Here is a 22114-nt window from a genome sequence, read left to right on the forward strand (position 1 = left end):
CCCCAACCGCTCCAATGTCCTCTTTTTTGAAATTGGAAATATAGTAACCCTAGCTTGCAATTATTCCATGATTTTATAAATCAATCCAAAATATTTGCCTCTGGTATAACGAAGCTGTAATTTCATAATTGTGCTGTTGCTAATGCCATTCACTCAGTGGTTGTATTTGTTGAGATGGTTTTAAAAGATAATCAGTATCCTATTCTAGGTACATTTTAGGCAAAACCCCATAGGCACTGTTACTTTAATGTCATTAAGTTTATTTAAAACAAGGATTTCAGTGAGTTGATGATTTCTCCTTCCTCTTTGGAGGCCAGACACTTATATCAGAATTCCACATGTGAAGGCTTCCACATCAAACGATTGACAATATACCACTTATATTTTCAATCTCAGAACTTCCTGCCAGCACCACTAAGGAAGTGGCTCTGCATACTGTCTTTGGCGAAATTAACTGTCACATTTGTAATGAATGCCTGCAGAGGAAATGACCAGAAAGACCACAATAGAAATTTAACACACGTAATGTATGTGTGTGTCAACTGAACCCACCGTGGTCCCCCTGCTTTACTTGTGGTAGGTTGTGGTATGGTGTCTTGCGTTGCATCAGAGGTGGCTATAGTTTTGCTAATCGGTTAGACAATGGATTTGTATAGGATGGTTTGGATAGGGATGATCCTGCTTCATGAAGGGGGTGGGACTAGATGACCTCTGGAGGTTCCTTCCAGGCCTACTTTTCTATGATGTGCAAGTTCACTTTTAGAATTCAGTGGTGGAACTTAGAAATAACCACCTCAGACATATTACTGATTCTTGTAACCACCTTTTCTTTATCTCAGCTGACCACTAGCTTTTTTCCTATTTTCAGGCATGAGGTTGATTTATTTCTTTGTGTCCTGGGAGCTTATTTTTGCTGGGGTTTATTTAACTTTCTATTTTCTCAGAACTGTAGTTTGTCATTGCTTTATTCCTTTGTGTGAGCTTGGAAAACAACAGGCCAAAGCTCTAACTCTGTTATGGCTGTTAAGCCAAAGTCAGAATTTATCCCTTTTTTTTAAAGGCTCTTAAAAGGTATCTAGCGGCTGATACATACTGAGAATAGTGTTGTTTAAAGAACAGTTGGTTCCTTATCTGATAACACCACACTTTACACTTTAAACAGGGTTTTCTTTGGTTAAAATAAAACAGAATAATTTCAGTGAAACCTGCATTTCAGCTGTGTAATCATTCTTGATTAGCATTTTGTTTTTGGAAACAAAAGAAATAAACAAATACAATCCAACTATAGCCATCTTGTTCATAGCCAAAGCTGCATCTCATAACTAAAGGTAATTGCTGGGTTCCTAATACCATTGCATTTTCTACTGCAACTTCTAAAGAAAACCACTTGAAGAATTCAAGTTACAAAAAGCTATAGAATTCTGAAGGCAGAATGCTCATTCTGTATTCTTTATTGGCATTTTCTTTTTTGTATTTAAGCCAAAACAGTAAGTAATGTAGGCAGAAAAATTATAGAGCAATTGCTTGCTAGTGACCAAAGGTAAGAGAGGTCAAACATTAATTTTCTACGTTGTTCCTATGGTTGCAGTGCCCAGAATCTTTTTAATTATACTTCATGATACCCTGAACTTGTGCAAGGTTATAAAACATATTTATAGCTCACTTACACTCTCAGTAATGAAAGAGCCATCCTACATGGGACTTCTACTAATCATCTGAAGGCGTTCTGTACATTAACTTTTAGAACGTGCAAAGATAATTCTGCATTTTTCTTTCATAAAAATGCCCAGATGGGTGCAGTGGCACAGTCATAGGAGCAGCAGCCAAGGACTTCTTAATCCCCCGACTGAGGGAAGACTCCCCCTTCCCCTCCATACTCAACAGCACTTCCTTTCCCCTCCCATTTCCCTCTTCCCCTGCCTGCCACTGCTGCTGCCCCACTGTCTGCCGCTCACCAGATCTATTTTTTCTCTGCTCCAGTTGGGCTGCAAAGGGAGCTGAGCTCTGTCCAGGACAGCAATAGCAGCAGAGGTGGGCAGATTCATCCTCTGTTCACTGCCCCCCATGGGTGTTTCCCATCAGCTCAGCAGCAGGCTCAGGGCAGGGAAACCAACCTGCTGCCACTGTCTTTGTCCCTGGTTCCTCGCAGGCTACGGACAGAAGTTACTCATAAGCCAGTTTAAGTCATGAGAAACTGATTTAAACCTGTAACAGAACAGAAGCTTAGTGCACATAAACTAGTTTAAAAATGGCTGAAACTGGTTTAAGATAAACCTAGTTGAATGTAGTATCAGACTTAACTGATTTGGGTCAAACAGGTTTATGAAACTTCTGTCCCAGACCCCTTCCTGGTTCAAGTTAAATCGCAGTCCCCCAGCATCCCAGCATGCTTTCCAGCTCTGGGCTGGGCTGCGCTGTCTGCTACAGAGAGCAGGTCTGGACCCACACCTCTGCTCCCTATCTGGAGCAGTGAGGGCTGGTTGACTAGGGGGTGGGGGGCAAGCCCAGCTGGGGATGCAGTCCAGTGTGCAGGGGGGAACTTCCCCTGCCCCCCGGGGAGAAGTGGGAGTTAACACCCTTTCCCCACTCAAACTTACTGCTGGCTGCAACTGTGGACTACAAATCCCAGAGGCACCTAGAAACAGGAGGTAAGGAGCAACCCTGCAGAGTCCTGTGCTGTTGTGATTTTGGCCTGAAAATCCCAAAGACCTCAGGGGGCAGCAGGAAGAGGAAGTGAACACACAGCCAGAGAGCTGTGCTCTAGTGCCCCCTGGCTTCTGGCCTGAGCCACAGCAGGCATGTGACTGCATTTCCTGAATCAAAAGTAAATGTCTGTTCACTTTGGTTTCAATTTAATCTGTGCAGTTTAGACTAACCTGCAAAGACTGAATCCATTCAGCCTTGGGATTTTTGACCATCTGTAGTCTGGTTGAAATGGGGCAGAAGCAGCTATGGAGCTCCCCTGCCGCCCTGTGTAGCTGGGGACAATGACAGTGGTAGGCAGGGGAGGAGGCAAATGACAAGACAGAACAAGCCACTGACCATGCAGGGGAAGGAAAGGGATGCCAAGAGCAAGGAGAGGTTCTTGCAGACTCTTGTGCCAGTTTCCCACAAGGTTGGCCAACAACCCCCACTCTCTTCCCTGAGGTTGGAATGAGCTACAGAGACTTACACCTCAGTAGGAATCGGAGCAAGAGCTTGATGTTACTTGAGAGTGCTCTTCCTAGCCCAGCAAGGAAGCAGGTGATGAACAGGGTTTCACAGATATTAAACATCTGAATTTAATTCAAAGTGATCGTTTTCTGCCAAGGGGAAAATAAATCTGGCCTTTAACATTCCAATTGCTTTCCTGTGTTGACATAGCCAATTTTCCAGTCCTCCATTCAATGAAGGCAGGAGAGGGAGATCATCCAGTCAGTAGAATAAACTTCCTGGCACTGATCTGAATTTTCAAGTTGGAGATTAACAAACATTTCTACAGCTTAAATATCAGTGACATTAATCTTGTGCTAGCTTCTGGGAGCAAAAGTGCAGATGCTCCCTTGATTTACAACATACAGAAAAACCTAGGGGCACCTATAAACATGCAAGGGAGGCTACTCCAACATGCTGTAATAACAGTGCGTTGGAGCAGACTCAATTGGCTCCAGTAGATTCTTGCATCACATGTATCAGCGTCCCAATGCTGAAAATGGTGGTGGGTGACTTTAAACTAAAGCTCATTTGATGAGCTTTAGTTCAAAGTGCCCCGCCGCCATTTTTCAGTGTGGGGACGCTGATACACATGATGCTCCAGGCACTTTTAATTAGCGTGGCTCTCAGAGCTGCACTAATTAAAATGCCCCTCCCCCCAGCCTCCCAGAGCACGTCTATGAATGCCCCAGGTGAGCAAAATGCTCTGCTTCTGTCTTAGAATGTCATGCACTAAAACACATACAGTAAGGAAATCCCATGTACAAATTATTCTTGGGTATCACTGTCTTCTGAGAAGGAATGTGTTTGCATGTGCATCCTGAATTTCTTTTTCATGAAATATCTGATGGTCTCAAAATCAGCAACCCAAGCCAATCTGTTCTCTGCCTCCTCACATATTGCACAGGTAGAACAGCACAGAGGTGTGGTTCACTGCTACTGTTACCATTGGCCTTGGAAATGATTATTTCTAACTTTAGTTCTCAGATTATGGCTTTCTATCACAGGCAGACAAGGTTCTTTGGGTAAATCCCAGTTGGTGTAATCTTTTATTACACCAGCTCAAATAGTTGGAAAATTCTTCTTTGCAAGCTCTTGGGTACAAGTACCCTTCATCAAGCTAAGGAAGCTTCTGCAGTTGATCTTTCTATCACACAATTCAGACATCCATTAAAAACAGTAGTGGGGAAGGGAGTAAATAAAGAAAATCATCCCAAATGCCCAATTTGCATTTTCCATCCACCCATGCCTTCCCATCTTTTACCCTGCCAGCTTATCCTTGGATCTCTGCCCCACCAAACATTATGTATATGTTAAAAGTTAAACTGAAGCCCAATGTTACCTGAAAGTTCATCTATTCAAGTTTAAATTGCAAGCTACCTGGGACAGGAACCACATCTGCCTCACTGCTGGTACAGTGATCTGCTCCATCAGTCACTCAATAAATAGTTAATATGAAAAAGAAAATGGTGCTGGAACTAAATTGTTTATGGAGTGTTACTGCAATGGGAGCAGTTTCTTGAGAGCTTTCCAAGCAAGTGGATCTGAGCACAGGATGGAGGGTACATTAGACAGAGAGACTCTTTAGAGTCATCTCCTTTTTAATGCAACCTGCTGAGTGAAGTGATGGGCTATGGACTGAGTTTGGTAGCATGGTGGGGGTAGAAATGGATGGATCTGAAGAGAACAGAGCTTCTTTTCCCACAGAAGTAAATTCTAGCCATTTCCCCAATGACAAGTTTACTACATGCAGCAGCACAATACGTTTATAGGCATTCATTAGTCCTCAAGGACCAATTTATTCATTTTTAGCAGCATTAAAACAGGGCTTTACAGTTTACAAGTGAATCACTATACTGTTGGGGCTGTCAGAAACAGCTCAATTATCTCCAGCATTTTAAAAGTTGAATCCAGACCTGATATTAATGTTTCAATGTAGCAAACATTATTTCCCAGTGCCTTGATTAATGGACAGTATGACCTCTGGTTTGCAGCTGTCTTTCTCCCCTGACCTCTCCCAGTTACTGCTACATGGTTTGTAATACTATTGAGCAGAGACTGATATTACTGGCCTGCTTAGTCTTGCATTACTTGCAAGATACTAAGGGGAATTAACACAAAAAAGTTCAAAGCCCCAAATATTTGCAATGAACTTGTTTTTTTGAACTAGAGAACTTTTAAAATTGTTTTTTCACTGATTTTTTTAAGAGCCGGAGGCCACAGTTTAACACATCACATTTAACTGGATTTGTGTGTCATTCCAAAGCCAAACTAATGGGTTCATTCTCTTTCCGACGTGTGAACAGACTAGCTCTTATCACCGGTAATGTTTATGAAGAGTATATCTCGCCCTACAACTGGGTTTGAAGTATACTTTTTGAGGGTTTTCAGTAGAGTGCACAGCAGCAAGACAGCTCAAACTCAGTAAAATTGAATTGACTTCCACTCCATTTCACTGAAATTTCAGTACCTAATTCTTTCAGCCCCTTTGAATATTGTAACCTTTGTCAGACAACAATTGCAAAAAACACTTCACATATACACAACATCTGAATAAATATGGCTCCAGTATATGATCATTTTTCCTGTTTTGCCCAATTCCCTTTCAGACTGTCTTTTAGCAGCCGAGTCACACAATAAGCCATTGAAGGAGATTCTGTTAATTGCTTTAAGTAGAAGTAGTAATCATATGAAACATGGCTAGAGCTATTGGAAACAATAGTTCCAAGATTATATGTTAAAATAAAGCTTAATCATCTATTGAAGTTGTTTCAGAGAAATAAAGATTATTTTTTCCCCTAGTGTAGAATGGGCTCCCCATGTCCTTAACAGAAGTCGCTTTACAAAAGCACTGACCTTCTCACCAGGTCTGAAGGTGCTTGCATTGATACTCCTTAATCAGTACACATCATTACTGAGCAATAACAAGCACTGTTTTCCCTAAGGGTAGAACATGCAGGTCTATCAGCAGATTACCCTAGAGAATTTTTGTGTGAGGTTACATAGCCTTTGGGAAAGAAAAAAAAAGCCAATGAAGTTGCAGAAATCCCTAATGCTTAGTACGAATAGTATTGTATTTGGTAAGCCCCTCAAAATATCCCTCCTGCTGCTCCACTTCAGCACTGGCTTATTCTGTATCACATTCTTAAATGTTTTGCTGAATCACATCTCTCATGTGCATTCCTAGTCTGCTTTCTCTTTATTGGGGGACAAACACCATACCAGGGGCATGATTTGTTCTAAGTAAATCTGTCTCTTTTCCAAATAGCTGCGAGCTGTCAGGCAAACTGACTTCCGTACTGTAAATCAGTCCCTCTCAGCATGTAAAAAAGCAGGAGCAAACCTCTACCCTCAAGCAGCCCAGAAGGAAGCAGTCCCAAGAAGAGCCCAGAACAGAACAGGCAGAGTTAACTATGCTTTCAAATCCAAGAAGCTACATTAAATCAGCAGCTCTCAATTGGGGTGCTATGGCATCCTAGGGTGCCACAGCATGAGCTCCAGCTGCAGCCCTTTGCACTGCCCAGCCAGAGCAGCCAGGCTGGGCTGGAGCAACCTTTTGCACAGTCCAGTTGGAGAAGCTGGGTGCAGGGATACCCGGGCAGGTAAGACAATCCTCCTCCCTTCACAGGGGAGTTTTGCCCAGGACACAAGCTCATTACAGTTATGCTTCTGCTCCTGCCTGCTTTAAATTTATCAAAAAGCCCTGGTACAAGCACAAACGTGGGGCTGCACCCTATTCAAAAGAGGTTTGGTTTGGTTTTTTTTTTTGGGGGGGGGGGGGGAGAGGGGACTGGCTTTGAATCCAAAAAGGTTGAGAAGCACTGTATTAGACTAACATGGAAGAAAATCCAATTAAAATAAAAAGAGAAGGGAAGGGAAGTGAAGCATCTGTAAAGATGCCCACCTGGCTGAGCCCTTTGGCTTTCTGGTACCCAAAAAGGGGGCAAACTTTTGCTCTCCTTCTGCAGTCAGCAGCTCACCTGTAGACCAGGTTTTACAAAGCTGCCAAGTACCTGCTGATCTAGTCAACTTCCCTGGGATCTGTGCTGCTCAGCATTCCTGAAAATGAGGCCATAATCTCTAATAAAACATGGACAAAGCTGTCTCTTGCCAGGACAAACTTTTTTATTCTTCTATCCATTTGCATCACAGGCTTCTGGCTTCACCAAGGATTCTATCATCAGTTTTCCTCTTAGAAAGGCCCTACACAGAAAATCCTAGTACCACAGATCAATGTTACATTGGTCATTTTAGAGACTGGGGGTGTGGGAGGTGAGGGCATGTATCCATCCCTGGTTTTGAAAATCTAAGTCTTAAAAGTCTGCTGTCCTACAAAAGCAGAATCACTGCAAGGTTTGGAAAGGCAGAATTGTGGTACAGAGGATAGTGGCAGTGGAGAGCTAAGCTCTATCCCCAGTGCAACTACTTCTTGAATTCAACTGGCTATGTGACCTGCTTTCTTTTCCTTCCCAACTGTAGGCCTTGTTAATATAGCAAAGTTCTAGGTTTGGACATGAAAAGCCCATATCTTGCAGTCTCCATAACTGTTGGCAAAATCCTTACCATGGGCATAAATCTGTTGGCAGAACATGGCATCTACCAAGACAGCTTCTAGTGTAGAGAAGAGAAATGCTCCTTCTGCCAGGAGAGCTGTGTTCACAATGACTGGCCCTGCTGCCTTAGCCCTGTCACTGCTTTAAAGCACTAACAGCAGGCCCTGTGATGTAGACATGGCTTTAGTCCATTTAGAGTGTGAACACTTCATGTCACACATTAAGTTTCCATGAATATGGGTGCATTTACAAAACACAGCACATAATGAAGTCCTGATCTTGGGTCAGGCATCAATGAATTATTCTAATGCCAATAAATGCTAGTATTAAAATGGCAACTACCTGTAATAAGCACACTTTCTGAAAACAGAACAGAAAAGTTATCTTGAGGGGAAATGATACTTCAAGAAAGAACTAAAAACCAAACCGAACCACTTCTATGGGGGCATGCCATAATTTTTGCTATTGTTTTCAAGTATACTATTTATGCCAGCATCTAGAAGCCAAGATAACACATCACTTTTAGAAAACTGAACACAGCTAAATTAGAATATCACCTGATGGATTCCTGAGAATAACCATAGTTGAGATATATAGAGCTCTTCTTGACTGGGTCCATAGTGTATATGTTTAATTGAAACAAGGTGGCCTAAGACATTCTACTATTTTTCTTTTATGAAGGAAGAGGAAGAGAAAAATTATATAAAAAGGGTGAAAGATGGGAACTGTTCCATGTGAAAATTAATTGGGATATCATTCAGTGTAAATTGATTTATATAACAGGCTCCTCTGAAAAGCCATGAAGGAAAATTTCAGCTGTTCATATCTCATTTCATTGTTTTGACCCCAATCGGGCCATCTGACTACAACTACACTTAGCATAATGATTATTCAATCACCGATGGCAAAAAACAGCATTTATACTAAAAGCCGGACTGACTGACAGTATAGTTTGTGAAACTGGAAGTTTTCAAAGAAATTCAAACATTAGTTTCTGAACATTAAAAATAAAACACATCAACACTAAAATGATGGTCTAGACATCACTAACTTCTTGCAAAATAAGCTTGTGACTTCCAATGCCTAGGGACAGACATTACACATAAACTGACATTACATATAAACTGATTTAAGTGATCAGAAACTGGTTTAAACCTGTAACAGAACAAACATTCAGTGCACATAAACCAGTCTGAAAATAGCTGAAATTGGTTTGAGATAAACCTAGTTGAACGTAGTATCAGACTTAACTGATTTGGCTCAAACCGGTTTATGCAATGTCTGTCCCTGACCCCTTCCTGGTTTAAGTTAAACCAGACTCCCCCAGCATCCCAGCACGCTCTTGGGGCTGGGCTCTCTTCTCCAGCTCAGCCAGGCTGGGTCCATCCCTCTGCTCCCCACCCCTCTCTATGCCAATGGCTGGGACCTGAGTCAGGTCTGCTGGGCACTCCCCCCTCGCTGTTGAAGCAGCGGGGCACCATGGTTCCTGAGGCAGAGGAGGGCATGGAGAAGAGTTAGTCTCCCCTCTACCTCCACTGGCAGCTGGGTCTGCCCACCATTGCCGTCGCGCTTGCTCCCTGCAGCGAAATAAGCCCCCTGCTGTCCCCTCCACCGGACGCCAGTGTGGGGAGGAATAACCCCCGTCCCTGTCCCCTTCCCCCAGCAAGGAGGCCTGTCTGGCCATGCTCCCATCCCACCACTGCAGGAGGAGGGGCAGGGACCCTGGGGACAGAAGTCCCTGTCATAATGTCAGGGAGCGCGAGCCCCTTCTTGGTAACAGCACCAATGTCCAGAGTGGGCCAGAGCCCTGCAAGCCTCTGCAGCAGCTCTGCTGGCCCCGCAGCATGGCCCCAGCCAGGCAGAGGCTCACGCTTGGGGAAACGGCAATGGGGGCTGCTGCCCTCAGCACAGTAACTCCCCCCTCACCGCTCCAGCGGGGGGTGAGGGTGGGGCCAGATGCTGCCAGTAGGGACCCTGTGGGGGCAGGGAATGGGGTTCCTCCTCTGCCCCTGGGATACCATTGCTGGGTCTGTATGGCCTGGCTGCAGCCACCGCTCAGTCTGCGCTCAGGGCAGCATTTGATGGAATAAGCCCCCACCTGCTGGGAGGGGGTTGGCCCCAAGAACAGACCGAGAGGTGGGCAACCTGTCTGTGCTTGGGGCCAGCCCCCTCCCTGCAGGAGGAGACTTATTCTGCCGGATGCTGGCCCGAGTGCAGACCAAACAGCAGCTGCAGCCAGGTTAGGCAGACCTGGCTACAGTGCCCCGGGGGCAAAGCAAGGAACCCCGCTCCCTGCCCTTGCAGGCGCCCTGCCAGCGGTGTCTGGCCCTGCCCAGCCACTGAAGCGGCTAAGTGGGAGCTACTGTGCTGGGGGCAGCAGCCTCTGTCCCCCAAGCGCGAGCCTCTTCCTGGCGGGGGCCGTGCTGTGGGGCTGAAACAGCTGCTGCAGTTAGACTAACGTGCAAAGGTTGAATCAATTCAGGCTCCGGCTTTTTGAATGTCTGTCCCTAGCCAATATCTCAGAGAAGCAAGTGCTTTCTTTAAAGTCCCAAAACATATGTACATTTAACTGTTGTCTGAGCACTTATGGTGGTTTTTCCCATGACAAAATATGGTAACATCTGCTGTTTTATTGCATATGCACAACCAAGGTGCATTCTTTACCCCTCTTACCTAAATCTCTATACTGTAAACATGAACTAGCAGCTCACAAAACCTTCCCTCTTCTGGGTCCATTATTTGTTGTACAAGGTACCCAACAGCGGTGCTCTCTCGCTTGCTCTTTTTTCACATAAAAGAGAATACTGTGTTCATGTCATCCTTTAAAGTAAACTGCTGCACGCACACTAAAACATACCCCGCAGCGTACAATGGAGGTTTGCAGCATTAATGTGAAGTTAAGCATCTGTAAGGAGAAAGAAAACTCCAGGTGCTCGAAGTGTTACAGGTGAATATAAGCATTCGCTTCCCTGAGGCAGCTACCTGTCAAAATTAACATGCTCAAGTTTTGGAATGCACTCTTGATAGACACCCCACCCCATTCCAGTAAACCATAAATACCAAGTGAGATGTTCAATACCACACATGAAAGATTCTTCTTTTTTGCTGAGCTTGATTACTGCAGAAAGCAGCAGCAGCAGGACCATCATAAATCATTCCCCACTGTTTGTGTTTTCTTAAGGTGGTTCATTTCCAGAACCAAACAGGGAGCCTAGGGATAGGTTTTCATCACCTCAGGTCTAAGAGGTATGAAGAGAGTATTCTTGCTGTGCACCGTTTATCTTTCTTTCCATATGCCCCAGATTTGCCACTGGGCACAGTTCACTTTTCTTTTGGGTTCAAAGCAGTTTCTTCAAATAGCCCAAATGTAGGAAATCATAATGAACACATGGAATGGCCTTAGCTAGTCCTTTTTAAAAAGCGCACTTGCTCATTGTGTCAAATCCTGCCCTAGGTGAAACAGGTTCTCCAAGTGACCAAAAAGTGAGAATTTGGCCTATGGTGTTTTGATAGTAAGGGCGCTTTGACCAAGCACTGGACCTCTGACCCATTAACTGTTAGTCATGCAATAGGAAGGTTGAGAACATTTTTAGCAAAATTGTAGCCCCTTTTTTCACTCCTGCTCACAGAAATGTGTTTTCTTGCCATTTTACTGGTAAAGTCTCTTGTCTCTTGTATATAGTACTAATTTTTTATTCATTTCAGAGTCTTACTGGGATCATATTGTGTAAAATCCTGGTCACTCAAGTTCAAGAAAGATAAACTAAGAGGAAGTCGGTACTAACTTACAAGAGGAATTATGATCCGATGCTTGTGATAGCAGAAAACTGGACTCTGCCTCTTAGGAAGTCTCTTCCAATCCTTTATCCCTATAGCATCATTAATCTCCGCCCACTTCCCAACTCTAGGAATCGCAAGGCATTTCAATGACTGAGCACAATTTTTAAATCATATTAAAAGTAATTACATTTTCAGGCACCAAAATAGTACAATACCACAGGAAAATTAACATCTCAGTCACAAGATCGCAAATGAGAATGTATCAGTTTATACACTTATTTGTCTCATTCTACACTAGGAGTCCATCTCCAAGCCCTACCAAATAAGTGGCTTCCACAGGAGTGTCTGGAATACCAACAAACTCAGGCTGCTTAGATCAAGGGGAAACCCAGTTGCACAATCAAGCCTTCTTCTTGCTCTTAGAGGCAAGATCAAGTTTGAGAGCACTGTATAATCTCAACTGTATCAGGTAGAGGAGTCCCAAGCCAGTTAGGGACTTACATGTCAAAATGCACATGGTTCAAGTCTACTTTTGGACTAGGGGGAAACCAGTCAAGATTCCAAAGCTTTAGCATTATGTGCTCTCAGAGGGACACTTGCTTACTAAGCCCTAGCTTTATTCTCCTACTGCTGCAAAGTGTACCCCCACCCCGAGCACTATGGGACAAAAAAGGCATGGAGCACAGTGATGAAGTCTGCATCTAAAAAGAAAGGCTGCAACGGCCCTCAGCAGATGCATGTACTGGACATTACCACAATATTTATAAAAAAACACTGTTTAATATATTAATGAAGAATACTGTTTAATAAGACATACCTGCTTGGTTGAAGTGCTGGTAGGGGACATGGCAGGGCTTTTTGAGAGGCTCCTAAAACTCACTACTTTGGAGCTGTGGACTTCACATGCCCTCCTCTCCGAGCCACCCCGCTGATATTGAAACCAGCAGCAGACACTCATACTTGCAAGCCATAAGGCTGTAATTTTTTAATTCCATTTGGACATAAATAAAATATTTCTCCTGAGACAGGTGGAAAAGACTGTCTATTCTCTTAGTCTTATTTCATAGCTGTACTATATCCTGGTTATCCCAAACTACTACAATTAATAGTGGTGGCAATATATAGGTAATGAGACAGAGGCAGTACTACCAAGCTGACATTTCTCTGGGCAGAATTATGGCTGTGGTGTACGTCAGCTGTAGTAGCACTAAAGTATCTGTTTGATGGGGCAGGCATGGGTACGTCCTGTTTCAGTGGCATAGTTTTCATTTCTTTGCTGCTGTCAAGTAGGTTATACATGTAGCTATGTTAACTATTCATAATGCCATGTGTACGTTTCATAAAGGTATATGCAGAGACAGCCTAAAGCCCCAACATTCAAACCTGTCAAAGTGGTCACATGGGGATTCAGCCTATTATAAAGGTTTGGGTTTTGAACTCTGAAGACTTTGAAGTCTAGAGGGACATTAACATTGTCAGGACAACTGCTTTCCAACAGTGCTATATTCTAAATAGTGACACAGTCAGAACTTCCTCCAGAAAGCTAGACTACTATTTTGTAACATTCATTTCAGTTTATAAGTGTATTAATATCCCTTGAACCAGTCTTCTAATCTGCCCCCAGAGGGGCTTTTGTGAGGAATATTACATACTGGTACTAAATAAGTGGAATTTAGATCATTTCACTGAGCTTAAACTGATATTAGACTACTTTATTATTCCTTAAAATGTTAACCTTTGTTTTATGACAGCTTCCAAGACTTCCCCACCCTTTACAGTTTAGAACAATGCTTCCGTTTTACGAGAAATATGTAATAGTCTAAAAACAACTCCAGCGTCCTGTTCTTAATTATCAATATTGCTTTATGTATTTAACAGACTTGTTCTCCATCTACTAATAGTTGAAATTATGAAAGCTTTTAGATGACATCAAATATTCCTGTAGGCAGTTCCCTAAAAATACATACATTTTAATTTCAGTTTGATTGCTGCAGCTTCCAAGTCCTGGAATTCAAGTTTGTTACAATGACATATTTTATTAAATGCTCTGCATCATGGAAGGAAGGTAAAGATTTTCAATTACACTTGTTGATATTCCATTAAAAGTTTTAAACAATTCTAGAGATAGATTTCTTTGTTCACAGCTAAAGGTCAACAGTCACACAGGCAACGCTACTAACTGCACCAAAAGCATTTGAATAGAAAAGATTGGCACAGAATTCCAATTTTATTTAAAATTGATTTTTTTAAATAAAGGAGAGGGGGAGGGAGACAGAGAAGGGTTGTAACAATTATGCTTTGATTAAAATAAAACAGCTTTGTTCCTTTCTATTTGCAGCCCTTTGCTGTCACTTCCTATTGACACTCACTCTTATTTATTGTTTTTACACATCTGTGCCAGCAGTGTTTAGAATGCAATTACATGTCATGCAAACTCTTATATGAAGGGCTGAAGTAGTTCTAACTATTAGGAGCTACAAAACTCCTGTTGCTAGCATCTGTTGTATTTAAAATAATGGGAAGTATAACATGGGATGAGAAGATTGTTCACAATGTAACCACTAATGTATAAAGTAATGCAGTCATAGATTTGTTCACCTGTTCCCTTTGTCTGAATCAGTTTTCCAGGCACTAACTTAAAAAAAACCCAGCGAAAAACAATCCCATCAATAACTGAGTCATGGAACAGAACTTTAAAAAGTTTTATCTGAAACTTTGAAATGGAAGAGATTTTCAATTTCTAAGCACTCTTCTGTCCCCGCAGTATGTTCATACACATTTGTGATGGATCAATTTTGCCAAAGAGGCTCTTTAAAAATTAAATCAATGGCTATTGCTTGTTCTCAATTCAATTCAAGGACTAAAAGCTCCTGGTGGCTAACTACTGCTTTCTAACCAGCAGAGGGAGAACCAGACATTTTTGTGAGAGTATGAAATCTGTGGTTTGAGCTGAGTTTCTGGTGAATTTAATATTTTTAAAAAGTGAATACCAAGATCCCCCCACACCTCCATCAGATGACATCAGTTTTAGAGCAGGGGAATTCTGGGATTAAAATCTAAATATAATGTTCAGAACAGTTTCAAAACAATGCACATAACCAATCCACAACAGAGATAGTCTGAAATCTCTTCAAGTATTATTATTCACATTTGTCTTTTAACAATGTGAACTACAGAAATAAGGCAGAACTTTAATGTGAGTGAACTACAAGAGGTAACACAGCCCTCCTTAAAGAAAACACCTGAGTAGGTGCTGTATCAGCATACTCCTATGCTTGCTGGTATGTATTGAGTTAAATTGCCTTAGCACTATGGAATTTATAAGTCAACTTGTGCATAACCTTTTAAATGAAATATTATTATTTTGGCCTTAACATTTATTTGTTTAGAAATTTATACTGGCAACATCACCATCTGTGCCCCTTGCTTTATTATTAAAAGCAATCAATTATAGAACTAAGACACCAGCTTTTCAACTAAAAAGGTTAGCAGTTAGCCCACTGCAGCATGCTTTTTAAAAATTTTGCTCCCAAGTGCTGCTACATGAATTCAGCTAAAGCAAGGAAAAAAGGTGTACGCAAACAGATACGCTTTCAGCAGCCCTCAAGTTTAGAATATGTCTCTGGCAGGCCCTTGGAGAGAGAGTTCCCAAAGGCATATGCCCTCTAAGGGCCCCTCTACACAGGCAAAAGCATGATGGGGATCTGTGTGGTTTGCACCTCCCACCATGCCACACATGCATGGCAGGAGGCATGACTGTGGGATCCAGGATCAAGTCTTGTGACATCTTATCTCTGGGATAGGAAGAGCCTGAGATCGCCACCCTGGGCTCCCCCTGGACCAGCAAATAGCAAGCTCCCACAGCTGCAGGTGCCACAGTTGGCGGGACTCTTGGTCATGGATGTGGCCCGTGGCAGCTGGGGGTGAGAGTCCTGGAGCTGACAAGACTCAGCCCTGGTTGTGCCCCATGATTGTAGGGGCTGGGAGTCCCATCAGCTGCGGGGCATTCAGCCCTGGCAGCCACGGGTCACCCCCACAGATGGGAGATCACAGCAGCTGCGGTGCCACAGGCTGCATGTGCAAATTAAAGCTGGATAGAAACCTGCTATAAAGTTATTACATATTTTCCAGCAATAATTTTATAACTGGTTGGACATTTTTAAAATTTTTAATTAATTTGCCTGTGTAGCCAGTCTAAATTAACTGCACAATTAACTATGTAAATGAGTAATAGATGTAACCTGGAGAGGGGACCTAAGACTGAGATCAACTGAACTTTAAAATGGCAAGAGTGGACTCCTATTCCATGATTCATGCTTTTAAAGCAATCTGGAACTCATGCCTAAATATCAGAGTGACTACTGCTCTACAAATACCTTTGATTAAATAAAGGGAACATGGCCATCAGATTATATGTTTTAGAGCAGGGAAATTCCGGGATTAACATCTAAGTACTGTATAATGTTAAATAACTTAGATGGCCATTGACCACCAAGAGTTTGCCCAGGAATAGACAAGAGAATAAAACAGTAGATTATAATTCTTGTAATGGGACTGAGAATATCTTTTAGATAACTGGATCTCAAACAGTTTAGTACTTTACAGATCATACCCAACAGGCTGAATGACCCTCTAAAGCAACACAAAATATGTATGTACAATATATTTCTCAAAAGGCAGGTTGCTGCATATTTGGTATGTCCTAGCTGAAGTTTCTGGATAGCTTATAAGGAGAAACTATTACAATAACCAGCGCTGAAGTTATAAGGGCAAGTTCTGCTGTAGTGCAACATGTAAAAGCTGGAAAAGATGCAGCCTCTGGGCCAAAAGCTCAACATGCCATGCCTGGCAACAGAGAATCTATGAGCAATGCGACCTCCAGGTTGCTAACACTGTTGACAAAGTGAGATGATGATCTGAGGGTTATCTTCATGCCGATAACCCTGCAAGCCAAAACTCCTACCATCAAGCACCCACAGGTATGGATTCTTGCAGAACTCTATGTATAACAGCCTTGATAACAAATTCATACCACCATACTTTAGGATCACTCCAAAAGTCAGGCAGGGCAGGGCAGGGCCTTTCCATGGCTTATCAGGAATTTCTACAAAGCTGAGTAAGTAAATGATATCGTAAATTGCTAAAGATCAGAAATGACACCACCTGCATCCAAATGCAAGTAGGAACATAAATTTTCCCTTGGACGTGAGACCTCTTTTCTTTGAGGCTGTTTAATTACTTTGCTTTATGCACAGGGTGTTAAGGTCTATGTTGTGTCAGGCTTGAGGGTAGCCTACTTATGTAGAGTTTAGCTTATGGTTGTATGGGATGGTTTGGATAGGAATAGTTTCATAGTTGGTGGGGTAGGAAGGGACCTGAGCAGATCATCAAGTCCGACCCCCTGCCATGGCAGGAAAAAGTACTGGGGTCAAACGACCCAGAATGATTTTGCCTCAGGCAGAGGGGTGGACTACATGATCTCTAGAGGTCCCTTCCAGCCCTACTTCTATATGACTTCATGACTTTATAAACTGTTAATTGTAAGCCAAGTGGCAATCCCTCATCTTAGAGATACATTTGTTTCTACGGTTTTATTTCTACAGCTGAGCTAACCCTTCCACCTGACATACCCTGGACTTCCTCAATCTGCATCTTCCAGTGGAGCTATAAAGCCAAGTTCCTTTTATAAGCAAATTAATATTTGAAATTCAAAAACAGAATGACGACACTTTGGCATAGTATGGCATGTCCTGTACATATCATAAACCCAACATTAACTGCAACAGTAGCTAGGCGAGAAGAAAACAAAAGATGAAATGGGAGCAGGAAACATTTTCCTGGGCCTAAGAGCTCAACTGAGGTAATGCCTGCCACAAAACAATAATGATTTGTATATTATTGTTTGATAAAGTAACATTTTCTTTTATTAAACACAGATATAGCCTCAGGCCCTAAATTTTTTGGACATTCATCTTAAAGAATGAACAGAGTATTTGCCTGAAACAATGAAAAACATAAAAAAAATCCATGCAATTCCAATTAAAAAGAGCAGGAACTCAGTTTGACAATTTTAAACAACCTTTTCTTACATACAAGAGTGCAACAAGTATTTGTCTTCCAGACAATCCTCATTTGTCAGTGTAATCCTCAAGATCTGGAGCAAATTCTCTTCCGTACTTTGAATGTGACACTTGGTTCAGCTGGGTGCCCTTGATGAAACTGGTGGGAAATCTTGGTCTAGAGGCCAAGGCTCTAAAAAGTGACAACGTGCTTTTTGGTGCCTCTATTTCTGGGTGCCCAGCTGGAGACCTGGCAGCAGGACCTGACTTTCAGAGGGCAGGGAATATGCTTAGTACTTTCAGTAAAAAAATCAAGTGCCTTTAAGATGTCAAAACAGGCCTTCAGAGAGTAAAATTACAAACTATTTCCAAGCTTTAAAAGGATGCCATTGGTGTGGTCAACTTTGACCATACACCTGTAATTCATAGTAGAGATGCATTGTCTTTTTTTCCTATTCTGAGAAAAGGCCCTTAATCCTACCTATCTGCTTATGGAGGTTTGGCTTGTTTCTTTAGATCTATTATGTGTTTCTTCAAAGTTTCTGATTTTACCCTTCTAGCCCTTATGGTTTCCTCCCCCAACTACTGTTCTTTTAACTCTAGCTCCACATGAGGATCATTGATAAAAGTATGAGGGCTGTGATTCTAAATGCCTAGTCTCTTTCAAATCAGATATTGCTGTTAATAGATATAGCTCCAGAGCCATAGGTCACCTCAATTTTGCCAATAAAAGACTTATTTTCACTGGCTTTAAGGCCTTGAAGCTCACTGTGTGCACTGCAAAAGGGATGCCATTAAGAACAATAAGAGAACGCAAGTCACCATATTCTTTGCTTAGTGTACTGAAAATGATGCTGTACCTCTGACCCTATGCTTAGCTGCAGCACTGCAAGTGTCACTGCCTCCAAGGCCTCAATTGCCATGTTAAATTTGTCCCTGCCTGCATACACAGATGTGAGCAAGTCACCTTAGCCTACTTCTCAATGAGGAAATTAACTATACAGAACAAGATTCTTTCCTCATTGTCTCCATTACATTTACTACCAACAGCTCCAGGAATTTAACCAAGTTTCTTTTAATGACTTCACATGTTATGCTTGAAATTGTTATGAACAGCTATAAAAACTATGTCCCTGCCAAAGTATATAGGGCTTTAGTATGCAGGTATGTACCTCTCTTCGAAGACCCTTAGTTAAATCAGATATTCCCAGAAAAAAAATCTGCTATAGTGAAAACACAACACGAGTTAGAATTAATATTGGAAACCAGAATACATTAAGAACTGCAGAACAGAGTATGAAAGAGTCAGACTAAAATAAAATCCTTAGGCAATGTACAGTGGAGCAATTTGATCCAAAGTTAGGATAAACTGTATGTGCTTTACTTACCATCAAAGTTTTTGTACTGAGAAGTTAGGGTCACCTGTACAGAACGACTGGCTTCTTTCATCATGCCTTCGAATTCACTTCGGCTTTTGTTTGCAAAGTTCTCCTCCATCTCACTGGTACAGCAGGTGTAGCCTTGTGGGCAGATTCTCAGGTGTTCCCCTAAAAACCAATGGAAAACCTTGTTAAAATGACCGGGTCTTAAAAAGGGAATTTAATACCAGACAATCTTAATGTAAAAGTATTCATATGAAAAAGAAAATTCAGTTCTACCCTCACTTATTACGTAACTCAGAACAAAATTAGGCGCAATGTGCTTGACTACTAATGCAATGTATTAGCATAGCAGATACTTGAGATTCTGGCTTTCCTATCACATGTACACGCTCTCTTTTTCTCTTTGAGCCCTGTGAGCATGAAAGCTCCTATTCAAACCCTACGCACATTTCCAGCAGAGGTTAAGGTCTCCAACTAAATTATATGATGCTTAAACTGTCATCATTAGACTTAACACCTCCTGGAGAAAAATTGTGTGAGGCTCCCTTTGCCAGAATTTTGAGGCTGTACATCATTGCTTCTCATTCTGAAGGAGATTCCATAACCATAAAGATGAGACAGAAAAGGGGAGGTTTTCAAAGATTCATAGGGGAGTTTGAAAGCTTAAAAAGTAGGATCAGAGCACCTGAATCCCCCCGTGCCTGTTAAAATCTGTTTACTTCTATGTATACTTCTTGCTAAAACAGACTGGGACCATCAGAAAAATGCTGATCTATCACATCACTGCTAAATAGGTTCACATGCCAGCTCCTTCTCCTACTACAGTGGTTGCCAACCTGTCACTCATGCCTCAAGTGGCAAGGGTAGCCTCTCTGGCTAAGTACAGACAGTCAAAAAGCCTGAGGCTGAATCGATCAAATCTTTGCAGGTTAGTCTAAACTGCATAGATTGAACCAATAAGGAGGGGAAAAGACATTCACTATTGATTCTGGAAATGCAGCCACATGCCTGCAGTACTGCAAGCCAGAAGCTGGGGAGTACTAGAGCATGCCTCCCTGCTCAGCTGAAGCAGACAGATTGAGCCAAGGCTAGCCTGCCCACCCTGTGAGGTGGGGGGAGGTTGGGGGGAGGGGGTGTTACAGGGGAGGTGCAAAACATCCTGGAATGCTGTGGGACTGCGAGTTAGCTTGAATCTGGAGAGAATCTGGGACAGAAGTTCAATAAAACAATTTAACCTAAATCAGTTAAGTCTGATAGTACATCTGTCCAGGTTTATTTTAAACCAGTTTCAGCCAGTTTGAAAGTGGTTTATATGCACTGAACGTCTGTTGTGTTACAGATCTGAACCAGTTTCTGATCACTTATACCAGTTTATGTGTAATTTCTGTCCCTAGCCTTGAGTGGCATGGGGCAAATCAGGGAGGAAGTGGGAAATGGAATGGCAGACACGGCAAGAAAGCAGAAAGTAGAACAGCAGATCAAGCAGGGGAATGGGATTAGAGTGGCACTTGAGAATGGAGTGAAGCATACCTTGTGGCACGCCTGCCAAAAAAGTTGGCCTCCACTCTTATTACCTTGCATTTGAAAACAAAAAAATAACAAAAACAAAAATTCAACCTCACTACTTACTGAGGGGCCAACCAGGGACAGAAATGAGCTACAAGGGAAAAATTCCTCTCTTTAAATTAAAGCATTGCTGATAGCTGGCAGAAAAGACATGGAACTCTGAAGTGCAAGAGAACGCAAACTGTAGCCTGATACACTGGACAAATATCATCGTGGAAGTTCATCCACTGTCTTGTGCAGGCACTTGTCTCTACTGTGGCAAAATAAGTATTTGTTACATTCCAAAAAATTATGCACAGAAAAACTCAGAAATATTCAAAATTAATTACTTAAAAAAAATTAAACTAAATATAACACTATTTGAAACTTCTTTAGAAACATATGCAGGTACTTTGTATGGTTGGGGGTGAGTGTGGGGTGTATGAGTAGGGGAATTTGTGAAGGCGTGTGTGTGGGGTTGACTACAGGTCTGGGGCTTGTGGAGGGTGTGGGTATGGGTGTATGTGGGGTTTGTGGGCAGGTGTGGGGTTTGTGAAGGGATGTGGCAGGCGCATGTGGGGTTTGTGGATGGGTGTGGAGGGGTGAGGTGTGTAGGAGTGTGTCATATATCCCCCTCCACATGGTGTACAGCCTCCGCTTGTGGCACTGCAGGCAGGAGCCATGTGTCATTGGGCCTAACAGGCTCTGTGTCCCCATGTGTGGCTTTCAGCACTCCCACGGGAAGCCACATATGGAGGGAAGCAGGAGCCCGCCTGGTCTAATGACGCACAGCTCCCGATCCTATACCATCGGGCTGACCTAGACCTCCATGTGGGGCTTCTAGCACTCCAGCAGGAAGCCACACATGGAGGCACGCAGTCATGAGCCATCAGGTTGAGCAGATTCCATGCCTTCATGTGTGGCTTCACACTGGAGGGCTGGAAGCCTCATGTGGAGGCACTGAGCCAGCTGGCCTGGCCTGATGAAGTACGGCCCATACTCACCTACAAACCTCACACCCACCCCCACACACCACCCACCCACAAAGCCCATGCCCACCCCATCATGGAGGTGGAGGCATAGAACCCACTATGGCTAAATTATGCAATTATGCACCGTCATGCCTTTTATGCACAAAATTGCGTGGGTGCATAATTCGCTAGGGTTTAATTTGTATAAGCAAGGCTGGCAGAGTTCTTTAATAACTGCTTATTGTTTTTATGATTCCTTCTAAAAAGAGACCTCTACCTGCAACCACACCCTCAAATTCCCCCAACACTGAGAATGCGCTTGAAAAAGATCAAACTTAAAAAAAAACAAAAAAAACCTTGTTCTAACCGTGCACTGAGATAATCCAATTATAGCAAAAGCAACATGTTTAATGTAATTTGATTGTGATTGCCGACAGCTTTGCTGGCAATGTTACAGGATTGCTACCTCAATGTCGCAGTGGATCTAAAACATATACTTAAAATTGTGTCTCATCTCATTTACTTTGTCTGCATTGCAGCCTGATCCTGCAAGTCCTCCAAAATGGAGAATTTCCCTTTAAAAATGAATGACAGCTCCACAGACATAAACCTGACCCAAATGAGACCTTAGG

General features: G+C 42.5%; 1 protein-coding gene across 4 annotated transcripts in view; it reads right to left on the bottom strand.

Moving 5' to 3' along the window:
• GPC1 (glypican 1) overlaps positions 1-22114 on the bottom strand; it is a 276986-nt gene that overhangs the window by 172978 nt on the left and 81894 nt on the right. For all 4 annotated transcript variants that reach the window (XM_025209857.1, XM_025209859.1, XM_025209847.1 and 1 more), the window contains exon 2: positions 18973-19131. In XM_025209857.1, coding sequence (XP_025065642.1) covers positions 18973-19131 — 159 coding nt within the window. The remainder of the gene's footprint in view (positions 1-18972; positions 19132-22114) is intronic.

The sequence above is a fragment of the Alligator sinensis genome, unplaced genomic scaffold, assembly GCF_000455745.1.
Source record: "Alligator sinensis unplaced genomic scaffold, ASM45574v1 scaffold237_1, whole genome shotgun sequence".
Classification (NCBI taxonomy): Eukaryota; Metazoa; Chordata; order Crocodylia; family Alligatoridae; genus Alligator; species Alligator sinensis.